This window comes from Sus scrofa, chromosome 11, assembly GCF_054392235.1.
Source record: "Sus scrofa isolate SSC_HxYL_T2T_F1_AM1 chromosome 11, Sscrofa_HxYL_maternal_Yorkshire_Landrace_v2.0, whole genome shotgun sequence".
Lineage (NCBI taxonomy): Eukaryota > Metazoa > Chordata > Mammalia > Artiodactyla > Suidae > Sus > Sus scrofa.
Genome location: NC_139393.1, coordinates 7,006,007 through 7,019,563, shown reverse-complemented (window position 1 = coordinate 7,019,563; position 13,557 = coordinate 7,006,007). Strand labels below are relative to the sequence as shown.

The 13,557-nt window shown below is 47.1% G+C and overlaps 1 protein-coding gene across 12 annotated transcripts in view; it reads right to left on the bottom strand.

Annotated features, from left to right (window-relative positions):
* The window catches only part of MTUS2 (microtubule associated scaffold protein 2), a 493,299-nt gene that overhangs the window by 152,532 nt on the left and 327,210 nt on the right, over nt 1-13,557 (bottom strand). For 9 of the 12 annotated variants that reach the window (XR_014819036.1, XM_021065174.2, XM_021065171.2 and 6 more), the window contains one exon: nt 13-174. The exons of the other annotated variants lie outside the window; for them this stretch is intronic. Coding sequence is in view for 8 of the 9 variants with exons in the window: in XM_021065174.2 (XP_020920833.1) it covers nt 13-174 (162 nt within the window). In the remaining variant the exon portion in view is untranslated. The remainder of the gene's footprint in view (nt 1-12; nt 175-13,557) is intronic. 12 annotated transcript variants of the gene reach the window in all.

Here is a 13,557-nt window from a genome sequence, read left to right as displayed (position 1 = left end):
AGAAAATCTTACCAGTGGGTGTGGACGTGGATTTTGGCGCCGGCAGCAGACTCCGGCGGGGCGCCGTCACACTGGAGGACGCGGGCGGGGTGGCCCGGCTGGCCCCCTTGGGTGGGTCTTTGGAAGGCAGAGCTGCCTTCAGAGCCGGCTGCTCTTCGGTCCCAAAGTTTGAACCTGTGGGAGGCAGACAGCGTGTTGATTACAAGTCCATGAAAAATGGATGGAGCCCCGGGCCTCGTGCCGCTGCCGCCCCATCCTTACGCCTTCTGCTTTAGACCTGACCCGACTCCTGGCGAGTGGCCTTGAAAAGCATGTCCGTGGGACCGGATGTGGAAAAGAGCCCCCTTTAGTCACCGCAGGGAAGTCTGCCGTTCAAGTCCCCAGGCGAGGGGCTCTACAAAGCCAAGAGCAGCCTCCCTGCTCGGAAGGTTTTACACACGTGCCCCCCTTCCCCCGACACACTTTGCTGATGTGCACCTGTAGCTGCACATGCACAGGATAAGCGCTTATGGTACAACTCACGGAAAAGAGCAAGCGTTTCCTGAAAACCAGCGAGAGAGGCCCAGGGAGGGGAGAGTAAGAGCACACACGCCCAGGGTCCCAGCAGTGCAGTCAAGGCTCCCTGAAATGAAGCTGATTTCACCTCCAGAATAAGAGGCATGGGATGAAGACAGAGGGGTGAGGAGCACGAAAGCAGAGAATCTCTGAAACTCATGATGCTTCTTGCCTGCAAAGCTGAGCCCTCATCAAATGAAGAGGACTCTGCCCTAGAGCCCAATTGACTGCAAAGGCGGACGATGCTTACTGATAATTTCAGTTTACTGCTCACCGCAGAAACAGACTCTGTCCCCAGGACAGCATGTTTACGCTGGACCGTTCTGAAGAAGGGTGTATTGGGATTTGGGTCAGACTCAAATGTGCAGAGTGGTGTGGCCCCCATTTTTCCTCTAGATCTTTTTAAACCCACTGTGGCTTAGACATTTGTAATCTCTTAAAGACAATGACACCACCATCTAGTCCTGTTAAAGGATAAACCTTCTAAATGCACCTCTGAGTACAGCTGAAAGGTCTAATCTACTAAAATTAAATAGAGAGCCTGAATGTACTGAGATTACTGCTTGATGGGAGTAAAGCTGTCCAGTTAGGGACGTGAGCATCCACCGTGGAAAACAGGCAATGACAGCTGGAAGGAGTATACGGTATTTTAGTGAAAGATTAATTTTTTTTTTGTTTTCATCATTTTAAAAGGAGAATCATAACATTCTATTCAGAGAGGGCCTGCAAAAAAATGATAACATTATTAAAATGGCTTTAGTATTTAAACATCCAGGAGTTTTATTCAACAATGGAGAGGAAGAGATGGCTGCTTTCCCGCTTCTGAAGATCCAAAAGTCTGTTTAAAATGGGTGAGATTTGGTTTGTTTCTAAAGAAAAGAGAAGTTAGGAAGGAAAAATAAAGAAAGCACCATTTCCTAACACAGAACCTATGTCGTAGAGTTCTTTGATGGTCCTGGGCAGGGTTTAAATAGTTCTAAACTGGGCTAGGACAATGCATTTGATTCATGCAAACAAAACAGAAGCATTGAAACTCTGCTGCAAAGCTGTGTGCACTGTATCCTGAATTTTAGATGAAAAAGTAAGCCCAAAACAGCCACATGCAAAAACATGCAAGTAGATCACTGTCTAACACCATACACAAAAGTTAACTCAAAATGGACTGAAGCCTTGAATGTAAGACCTGAAACTATAAAACTCCTAGAACAAAAACCACAGGCATATGCTCTTTGACATGCATCTTAGCAAAATCTTTCCAGACATGTCTCTTCAGGGAAGAGAATCAAAAGCAAAAGTAAACACACGGGATTACACCAAACTAAAAAGCTTCAGCACAGCAAAGGAAACCATCAATAAAACAAAAAGACAACCTACCAAGGGAAGAAGATACTTGCAAATAAATATACCCCATAAGGTTTAATATCCAAAATATATAAAGAAGTCAGACAACTCAAAAACAAGCACAAAGACCGCATTTAAAGGAAGGGACAGAGGAGCTGAATAGATGTTTTTCCAAAAAAAAAGCATACGGACGCCAACAGGCACATGAAAAGATGTTCAACATCACTGTATTACTAGGAAGCACAAGTCGAAACCATGAGCTAGCATCTCAAAAATGTCAGAATGGCTATTATCAATAACACAAGAAATAACAAGGGGTAGAAAGGGTGTGGAGAAAAGGGAACCCTCATACACTGCGGGTGAAATGTAAACTGATGCAGTTACTACAGAAGACAGAGAGTCCTCAAAAAATTAACAATAGGAGGTCCCGCTGTGGTGCAATAGGATCAGCGGTGTCTCTGGAGCACGGGGACGCAGGGTGGATGCCTGGCCCGGCACGGTGGGTTAAGGAGCTGGCACTGCCACAGCTGCAGTGTAGGTCACAAGTGTGGGTCAAATCTGATCCTTAGCCTGGGAACTCCCTATGCCATGGGCCATCCAAAAAGGAAAAAAGAAAGTTAATGACAGAACTACCATATGTCCCAGCGACTGTACTTCTGGGTATTTGTCCAAAGAAAACGAAACACTAATCTGAAAAGATACCCACACCCCACATTCACTGCAGCATCATTCACAATAGCCAAGATATGGAAACAAGCTAAGAACCTGCCGACGGCTGAATGGCTAAAGATGTCGTGTCCTGCTACCTATAAAACAGATGACTAACAAGGACCTACTGTATAGAACAAGGAACTCTACTCAGTATTCTGTAATAACCTACATGGGAAAAGAATGTGAGAAAGAATGGATATGGGTATCTGTACAGTGGACTCACTTTGCTGTACACCCAAAACTAACACAACATTGTAAGTCAACTGTACGCCAATAAAATTAAAAAAAATAAATTAAATTAGAAGTTCCCACTGTGGCACAATGGGATCGGCAGTGCCAGGACACAGGTTTGGTCCCCAGCCTGAACCAGAGGGTTAAAGGATCCAGTGTTGCCACAGCTGTGACACAGTTCACAACTGTGGGTAGGATCTGATCCCTGGCCTGGGAACTCCATATAGCTTTGGGGTGGCAAAAAAAAGAAAAATAAATAAATTTAAAAAGATGTGACTCAGTTGGTTACGAACCCGACTAGCATCCATAAGGATGCGGGTTTGATCCTTGGCCTCGCTCAGCAGGTTAAGGATCCAGTGTTGCTGTGAGCTGTGGCGTAGGTCGCAGACACAGCTTGGATCTGGTGTTGCTGTGGCTGTGGTGTAGGCCGGCAGCTGTAGCTCCAGTTCACCCTCCAGCCTGGGAATTTCCATATGCCACAGGCGCAGCCCTAAAAAGCAGTAAACAAATACATATTTTTTAAAAAGTGAAAAGAGGTAATGTACACACAAACAGTGGGATACTACTCAGCCATAAAAAAGATGAAACCCTGACATCTGAGACAGCATGAACGCACCTCCAGGTGATCATGCTAAATGAAAGGCCAAAGACAAATTCTGAAAGATTTCACTCATGTGTGGATGATAAAAAACAAATAATGTCCCCCCAAACCAAAAGAAATGAAAAAGAGCAAACTGAACAATGATAAACATGCAGACACAGAGAAGAGAGCAGTGGTCCTCAGAGGGGAAGGGGCTGGGAGGGGGGCGAGGGGGTAAAAGGGATCAACTCTATGGTGACGGATGGAAAACACTTTTTTTTTTTTGTCATTTTGCTATTTCTTTGGGCCGCTCCCGCGGCACATGGAGGTTCCCAGGCTAGGGGTCTAATCAGAGCTGTGGCCACCGGCCTACGCCAGAGCCACAGCAATGAGGGATCTGAGCCTCATCTGCAACCTACACCACAGCTCACGGCAACGCCGGATCCTTAACCCACTGAGCAAGGGCAGGGACCGAACCCGCAACCTCATGGTTCCTAGTCGGATTCGTTAACCACTGCGCCACGACGGGAACTCCAGGAAAACACATTTTTGATAATGAGCATGGCGGAGGGCACACAGAAGTGGATATTTTATGTTGCACACATGGCCCCTCTATAATCTTATACATTGATGTCACCTCAGTAAAAAAAAAAATTCAGTGAGCCCATGTTTGATCCAAACCTGGTCAAGGAAAGGGATCTCAGGCACCCAGAGAAGAGGGAGTCCTCGCTTCTGCCTCACACAGCAGGCTCACTGGTCCCATTCTAGGAATCAGAATCTCTGGAGGTTGTAGGACACTTGGAATGGAGGTGGGGTGGGGGCTGGGCCACCAGAAAGATCCACGTGGAAGCATATAACATTCAGCCTCCTGCTGACATACTGTCAGATTCCGTTCACGGAAATGTGTAGTGGAAGCTGAACATAAAATATTTCACAGAGTCTTTTATTTAACCATCTATTAAAGTTTCTTAAGAAGAAGAATATTTTGTATCATTTGCAGAGTTCAAATGCCCTTTTATCAAATTCTCTTGTGCCTGGCATTATTCTCTTACATGAAATTTATAATTCAGTGAACGCGTCAATTTTGAGATTTGGCTGCTCTCCAGGCTGGGAAGTAATTCATCTGTTTGAAGTACGAAGTGTCAAGGAAGCTCTGTGCTCCCCTCTGAGAGAGGTCCTGAATTACCAAAACCATAATACAGAGTAAGATAAAGTAATAAAATAAAATTGAGCTCTGTTTTTGTCCGTTATTGTGGGACACAGCTGGCAGTGACCACCCCTCGCTGAAAACCAGGGTTAAGTCAGCCAGTACTTCAAGACACAACATCTCCAGCAAACAAAAGGTACTCTGAATTTGGACATGGCTGCTGAATTCTGTAATGGCTTGGAACATCAGCACAAGGCAGACAACATCAAATCCTTGTGGAGAAAATAAGAGGAGAAAACAACTGGAAATAAACCACGCCCGTGAGAGCCAGGAAGATGCTCTGGGCCACCAGCCAGTGGCCGTGGTCCATGTGTCTCATCATCGCATCCCCAGCCAACCCGACTCTACGGAGGCCCCAGTGATCCAGGTGATATGTGGTCCATACGTGGGGGCAGGACATCTCCCACCTCTCTGCACCCCAATTTCTTCATATCTTAATGAGGATAAAGATCACTGAGCTGCGGTGAGAAATAAAGGAGCCAATACAAATGAATGTCTCAACAGGTGATGCAAGAGTTAGTTCAAAAAAACAGACTGGTGTCCAGGACCTGGTATCCGCCTATGGGTTAGTTATGAACAATTACAGGTTATTTTTTATCTTTTTGCTTTTTAGAGCTGCACCCGTGGCATATGGAGGTTCCCAGGCTAGGGGTCAAATCGAAGCTGTAGCCACCGGGCTACACCGCAGCTCACGGCAATGCCAGATCCCCGACCCGCGGGGCGAGGCCAGGGATCAAACCTGCATCTTCATGGATCTTAGTCAGATTCATTTCCACTGCCCCCAAATGGAAACTCCCAAGTAGATGGTATTTTTAAGATGACCTGATTGGAAACTGTCAAGTCTTCAAAGATTAATAGCAGGTGTGGGCTCCTCTAAGCGAGAAGAAAAGAAAGGACCGAAGTACCGCTGACAGTAACTTCAGGATGAAAGACCAAAGAGAAGAGTGATGGTATGATGAGCTTTGAAGCATGTGCTGAACTACTTCCGACAAAGGAAAAGGCGAGCACAGCAACGAACAACCAAGCTCAAGAAATCCACGATGCTGCCAGTTCTAATACAAGTGAAGTCGCCGGGACAGAGAGCATGAAGGCATCCAAATCCCCTAAATATTCCCAACTGCCTTCCACAATTGCTGGTGGGAAACCACACAACCACAGGTAGTGACCCTCCGACCTCAGCTAATTTGTCCCGTAAGTTGGTGTTAATTCATAAACGTCTGGCAGGTGGTGACACTGAATATTCTTTTCATGGAGGTATTGGCTATTGAAGGTCTTCCTTCCAGAAGATGCCCATCCATACAGCTTCTGCCCAGTGTTCTGCCAAAGCATTTGTCTCTCTCTTTGGCATACAGGAGTTCTTCAAACATTTTGGAAATGGATCCTTTTATGGTAGGTATCTCGAGTATTCTCTTTGGGTTGTCTGCATACTTACAGTGGCTTTATTCAGAAGTCTGTGAATTTAACACAGTTGATTTTTTGGTCTTTTCCCACGTGTACTTTGTGTGTCATAGCTTTCTCTTCCCCACCTGACGTCCTGAAGGTACTCTCCTCAACAATTTTAGAGTTCTGTTTTCCAAATTATATTGTTAATTCAGCCAGAACAGGGCATGGGATAGGGATCAGATTCATTGCTGTTTTCCAGCTCTGCATACTGGATAGTCCATTTTCTGTGCAATACCTGCCCTGCCAGCTGTTGTATGCCAAGTCTCCACACAGCCATGAACTAGGGTAAACTAAAACATGTCCAAGATTTCAGTAACTTAACAAAAGCTCCTTTGTTGATCACGAATCATCTACCACAGATGCTCTGGATGGTCTGCTGTCCTGGGGAGCTTGACTCCAGGCGGGAACTCAGGGATCCAGGCACTCTCTGCCTCGTGCCTTTGCCCTGCCCAGCATTTCTCAGGAGATCGGAACATTTAGCTGGTCTGTGCAGTCAAAAATAAACTGTCTGTAGGGGGATTTTACAGCTCAGCCCTGGAAGGGGTATCACTTTAGTCTTCACAGGAGGCTGGGAAAAGCAGTTTAGTTTATGCCCAGGAGGAAAGGGAAATGGTTTGAGCAACAGCCATCCACTCTGCCCTGGACACTCCACGTCGCAACTCTCTGATCTCACTGGTAAACTCATGCTTCACTGGGTATGCATTTCTTTGGGGTGTATTTACTGACTGCGGTATAAGACCACGCCTGGCATAGCATACAGGTATAACACAAGTTCTCCAACTTTTTGTTCTTGACGAAATAAATACACCAATAAAAAAATTCTCATCTATAAGTTTTCTTTCCTGGATCCTCTGGTTGGAACAAGCTCCTCACACTGTGATCCGGCGCTCGCCTCTCCCCTGAGGTCTCCTGGGCTTCTTTCCTCATGCAGCGATTATTCCTACCTCCTGTCCCTTGTGTCTGTATTGTGGTTACAGCAGATCCCAACCCGTGCATCTCAGGGTGGTGCTGTCCCTTGATGGCATTCTCTTGTGTAACACACACACACAGAAGACCTCTCCTCAAACCCACCACGGCAGCCCGTTCACTCCAGCAGAAGGACCAAGCCCCCACGTGAGGAGGAAGACACCCACGTCATTGCTAAACCCTCCCTCTTCCCATGTGCACCCCCAAACTACGTGTGTCTGGTCCTATGCCAGACAGAGGAGCACATGTGCAAATTCAGGCCAGGCGAGGCTGCACAGAAGGAATGAAAATTCCTTGGAGGATTTTAGGCACTGGGGGGAGGAGGAAGTGTAGATTTACAGGAGACCTGCTCTCCCCCTACAAAGTGAAGGGCGTTGTCTACACAACCTGCTCTAAAGCCTCATTCTGACCATGACTGCAGTCAAGACGGGGAGTGAGCGTTTCTGACCCACATCCTAGTGCTCTTGTCACTATTTCATTTATTGGAAATGCTGACCACTGAGCCTGAACTTTAAAAGGAAGAAAGAATGGCAACGAGGGACGAACACTAACCAGATCACAACGAGGTTCTTAAAGAGAGGCCATAGAAGAAAAGCAGACCAGCTAGGAAGGCATGTTCCAGCCAAACCAGAAGAGACATGTTCCCCTGAATCTGAGTATTTATCCATATTATAATGATGAAACCACTCTCTTCTCTGACTTCTTTCCATCAATCCCAGGCAATCAAGTTGAATAATGATCTGGTTGCGTGATTGCCTAATTGATGCATATTTCATTGATTTAGCAGCATTTATCACTTGGCACCAAAATTGAGTTTAATTATTCAAGTACCAACTGAATGTTTTCTTTCCCACCTTCTGCATATTTTAACCCAGGTGTATGCTTTATTTCTCACTAAAGACCTGAAGTAAAGCAGCTCTCTTGCCATTTTGGCAAAACGATTTCTTTGTCAGAATGAAGGATCTCTGTGCCATGCTCTGCTCCCAGCAGGAGGCACATGGCAGACACAGTCCTGTCATCATGCCACTTGCATTCTAGTGGCAGGGGAGGGGTGCCCAGACCACAAACAGGTGCAGACAAATACAACCACAAACTGCGATTAGTTGTGAAGGGGACACAGGGGCAGGGCTAGAGGGAATACTCGAGGGTGAAGGAGTGGCTGGGGAAGACGGGATGTCTAAACATTTCTCAGCAGCCCATGGACCCTGACTCCTTGAGTCTTGATTATTAATGATCATCGTTGCTCCAGAAACTTAGAATTAAAGCATTAGCAGCCTGACTCCCCTTCCCTTCTATCGACTGACGCAAGCCAGTGCACTTCTGCTTTGGTTTCAGACTTCAAATGTATTTATTTTTTTTGGTCCCGCCCTTGGCATGCCGAAGTGACAACGCCAGATCCTTAACCCGCTGAGCCACCAGGGAACTCCTCCACAGACTCCACATTTAAATCCCTTCTCTGCTCCTATGGCTGACACCCAGGTCGGTCCCTCAGCACCTGATGGGGAGACCACGGCACCTGCCTTGCCTTTCTCCAACCCCACTCTCTATTCTCCTCGCTGTACCTCTGCGTGGTCCTTCAAATAAACTCCAAACTCTTCTTTCTGGCATGCAAACTCTTCCGTTATCTGGTCCCAGTGTATTTTTCCCACCTCGATTCTCACCACCCTATCAAGCACAGTACAAACTCCAGGCAGGCAGATTCCACCCTGTGATTTCCTTCTCCTCCATCAACAAGGCTGTGCTTCAGAAACATTTGCTGTAAGAAGCAAGAAAGTATCAAGGGCAGATCTGTCCTATGGGGCCAGTGCTTCCCTTCGTAGCCAATTCTTTCGCTCAATTTCTGAGCCTGGATACTTTCTAAAAGCTTCACACTTTCCACAACAGCTTCTGTGAATGCAGTCATGCCGAGCATGGCCAAGGTGGGGCCTTGGTCGTTTAAAAGGCGGACTGTCTATGCTGTAGGGTGATGGTTGTCGAACATTTAAAACAATACATGGAAAGGCAACTGTCAGAATTTAATAGTCTTGGGGTCTTTCTGCCAGAGCATCCTTATCTCCTTCCCCAAGAAAGGGTACCATTTACCTAATGCTTCTTCTCTGTATCATTTCAGTTTCTGCTTTAGTCTCCTCGCAAGTATTCATCTCAAGGTTTGAGAAAGTTCAGAAGATAATAGTTCAGTGGTTAAGATTCCCGGGGTTCAAATCTGGCACCCCCCTCTTGTAAGTTTCTGCCTTTGGACAAGTTGTTTATTCTCTCTGTGCCTCGTTTCTTCATCTTAAAATGAGGGAGAATAGTGGTATCTACTAATGAGAGTTGCTGTGTCAACAGGGTTATGACATGTTTGAGATCAAATGCTTAGGGCAATATCAAGCACACACAAGCCCTCAAGAAACAGTAACATCAACAGGACGCATCCTAAGGCGACACGGAGCCTCCTTCAAAGCCCAGCAGCCAAATCATCCTCTTCCCTCTTCTCTTTCTTCCGGTCACCAATCTCCCAAGTCTTCACATCTTTCCAAGGCAATAACTGGGGTCACTCCCGGGAGTCTAGCTCTGAAGAGACAACTCTAAAGAACCAGGGTTCTGTCTCGAGCCACCTTCCCCAGTAGCCTAAGTCCTAATGAAAGAAGGATAAACACGTGACGTGCAACCCACTGTTCCCACTTCGCCGAAAGCAAACGTCAACTTCTCGCCAACCCAGGGCTGGCCAGAGTCTTCCTCAGCACAGTAGGGCAGGCGTCCAGTAAATGACTCCAGCCCCGGACCAGAGGCCATTGTCCACACCCGGCATCTTCATCGGGTGGCAGGACACACTTTTGCAGGTTAGCTGCTGGGTGGAGGAGGGTTCCTCCACAGGACCTTTCAGGATTCCTGCTGCAGGGCCTCCGGTCCTGAGCAACGCCGGCCGGGCTTTTACAGCAAGGTCTTAAGAGTAACAATAGCAAGACAGCAGTATAGCAGAGTTGAGACAACAGGGATACCAGCTCTGCCCAAATTCAATGACAGATTCGAAACTGACTCATAATAGTCTCTTTTAAAAAGTGAATTAATTAAGCCTCTTTTATGAAACGGCTGATTTATTTATTTACCCTCTATCTTGGGTTAACCTGAGAATGTATACCTCCCTTGGCAAAGTGCCTGGGACTCAATAAACACTGGCTGCCATCAGCAGTACGCGCACCAGCCGCAGCGGCAGCAGCGGCAGCAGCACCAGCACCAGTAGCAGTAGTAGCGGCTTTCTTTCCTCAACTGACATTTCTTCTTGGGCCCCTTCTGTCCCAGCTGACTCCTCATGGCCCCTTATTTTATGAAATACTGTGCCAGGCAAGCCCCATGGAAACACCCTCAGGACACCCTACCTCCCCAGATCAGTGAGGGCAGCGAGGATTTCTGCGAGGATCAGATGCTGACGCCCAAAGCCATCTCGACCTTTGCGAGTTGCTGCTGCTTCAAGACAGAGTTTCCACAGTCCCGAAGGACTTTCCAAACCTTTCTTCTTCGGACCTCGACCACAAGTGATTCATCACAGAGGAGGAAGAAACCTTCGTCCCCCTCCTTTCTGTCCCCCCCCACCCGGCACTCCAGAAAAGCTTCCTCATCTCTTCCCGGAGTCCATTCTGCTCAGGAAACAGGGGGATAAGGGTGCAGCTGAACCGATGGGTTCATAGTCCAGGGACGCACAGGTTAAAGGCGAGTGGGCTTGTACGAACGGTCCCCTCCTACCCCATCCGAGAGCTGTGACATCCCGCAGTGTGGGCCAGTCTTCCAAGCCTTCCGAACCCGGTTAAATGCCACCTGCTGTATAGCATCTTCTCTCCGTTCCCCTCTGGGTGACAGAACTACGCTAAGAAAGACCAAGCTAGTCAAGAGGAAGCAGAAGCGGGAGGGATGATACCGTCTTCTTAAAATCACAGACATAATCCCGGAAGATAAGAGCCTGCATCACCCAGCCAAGGACGTCTGAACCCCCAGCACATAAATGACTTAAGGCCTCCTTTTGAGTTGAGAAATTCTCTTTAATATTTATCAGGTCACATTCCTGAAAGAGAGAACATGGTCAAATATTGATGCAGGTTAGTGACTTAAGAGGCCAAGGGCTAATATGATATTTCAAGGGACTTTCGAGTAATTAAAAGCCACTTCTTTCCCTTCCTCTTTTATATCAATTAGACCAGTGGTAACACATCCTTTCCCGCCACCTGAGGCACTCAGACCTGGAGCCCTCGTCCCTGAATACCCCCGGTTCATCGCCATGTGCATCTTTTACTAGTTAATACCTTAGGGAAACATTTAAACTGGAGGATTTTAATTATATGCTTAATAGGGGAGTTGTTAAAAGATACGAGCATCTGATTTGAACTCAATTTAAATTGTGAAGTTATTAACATTGTATAAGAAATTATAGAAATGACCAAGGGCTTATCTATTTATTACCAGAGCAGTAAGAAAGGCTCGGCGTTCCTTTTCGATAGCTTGGGTTTGGGGCTCTGCTACGCCTCCTTTTTGTGTCACAGATCTGCTAATTAGCTGTTTGAATGCAGCCAAGGAAAGCACGGGTCACTCCATGTCAAATACTGCCTCAGTGAGCCACTTTTGGGCAGCAAACCGAGTCCAAAGCCCGAGAAGCCAAGTCAAATGTTGAAAAGTGGGTCACTGCAAGTGAGTCCCAGCCTTCCTTCCCATATATTTATAAGCACTGCAGGGGATGCTGGAAGGAGTCTGAACTGTAGCTCTAGCTGGGATGTCTTGTACCCTTAAAAAGAACGCTTTGCACTTAGCAGCTTCTGGAGAGGAAACTAAACAGCCTGAGGAGTTCCCATTGTGGCTCAGTAGTAATGAACCCGACTGGTATCCATGAGGATGCGGGTTCGATCCCTGGCCTCACTCAGTGGGTTGAGATTGCGACGGTGCTGTGAGCTTGGTGTAGGTCGCAGACGTGTCTCGGTCTGGTGTTGCTGTGGTTGTGGTGTGGGCAGGCGGCTGCAGTTCCGATTCAACCCCAGCCTGGTAACTACTTCCATATACTGAGGGTGTGGCCCTAAAAAGCAAAAACCAACAAACAAACAAACAAACAGCCTCTTGGCTTTAAGAAGGTCTGTCACCTTGTAACATGCATTGCCTGAATGTAAGAATTTTCTCCCGGGAGTTCCTGTTGTGGTGCAGTGGTTAATGAATCCAACTAGGAACCGTGAGGTTGCGGGTTCAGTCCCTGCCCTTGCTTAGTGGGTTAACGATCCGGCGTTGCCGTGAGCTGTGGTGTAGGTTGCAGACGCGGCTCAGATCCCGTGTTGCTGTGGCTCTGGTGTAGGCTGGCGGCTACAGCTCCGATTAGACCCCTAGCCTGGGAACCTCCATATGCCGCGGGAGTGGCCCAAGAAATAGCAAAAAGACAAAAAAAAAAAAAAAAGAATTTTCTCCCACCTCCTGGGAGCTAGAAAACACCCTCGATTCCTTTGGGGTCCAAGAGGCAGTTATTTTGCCTTCTTTTCCATTTAACACAGTATTGGTTCTGTTTCTCAAGGACAATTTCATTCTTCTTTCCCTTTGCCCAGAGTTTTCCAAAGGGCACTATACACACCTTGGACCAGGTAAGTCTTTGCTGTCGAGGCTGCCCTGTGCACTGTGGGATGTTTAGCAGCTTCTCTGGCCTCTACCCAGTGGTTGCCAGTGGCACTTTCTCTCCCTGTTCATCCCCAGTTCAACTGTTGTGACAATCAAAAATGTCTCCAGATATTGGCAAATGCCCTCCAAAAGCAAAAACCATGCCCAGTGAGAACCATGGCTCTAGCTCAATGAAAGACTAAAAGATTTAGTCTGAAAACAGCACTTCCTTGTCTTAGTGGAAAAATGAGACTAGTAACATCTAAAATTCTGCTGTGTTACAGTGATAGCTAAATCTGGAATAATTCTTCTTCTTTTCTTTTTCTTTTCTTTTTCTTTCTTTTTTTTTTTTTTTTTGCCTTTTAGGGCCACACCCATGGCATGTGGAGGTTTCCAGGCTAGGGGTCCAATCAGAGCTGCAGCCCCTGGCCTACACCACAGCCACAGCTACAGCAACCTACACCACAGCTCATGGCGATACTGGATCCTTAACCCACTGAGCGAGGCCAGGGACCGAACCTGTGTCCTCATGGATCCTAGTTGGGTTTGTTACTGCTGAGCCACAATGGGAACACCAAAATACAAGTATCCTGATGACAGAAATGGTACCTGTTTCCAAGGGAGATGGTACCGGGGACCCCAACAGAGAACAGAGGGCAATGCTCTGCAAGCAGCTCAGTCATCACGGTTTAACGGCAAGGCCGCCATTCCTTGGAAGAATCTAGGGTTATATGGAGAATTAAATGGTTTTTAAAGCACTACCATTTCTGGACTCATGAATCAAGACAAAACAAAGAGAGTCCTCCTTTGTTTTGCTTTGTCTGTGCCTTTCTGGCTTCCATGAGGGGGTATCGTGGTCCTGAGCCCTGTGGAAGCTGCTGCTACAGCACTGAGGACACGGCAACCCGGGGGCAGCCGTCAC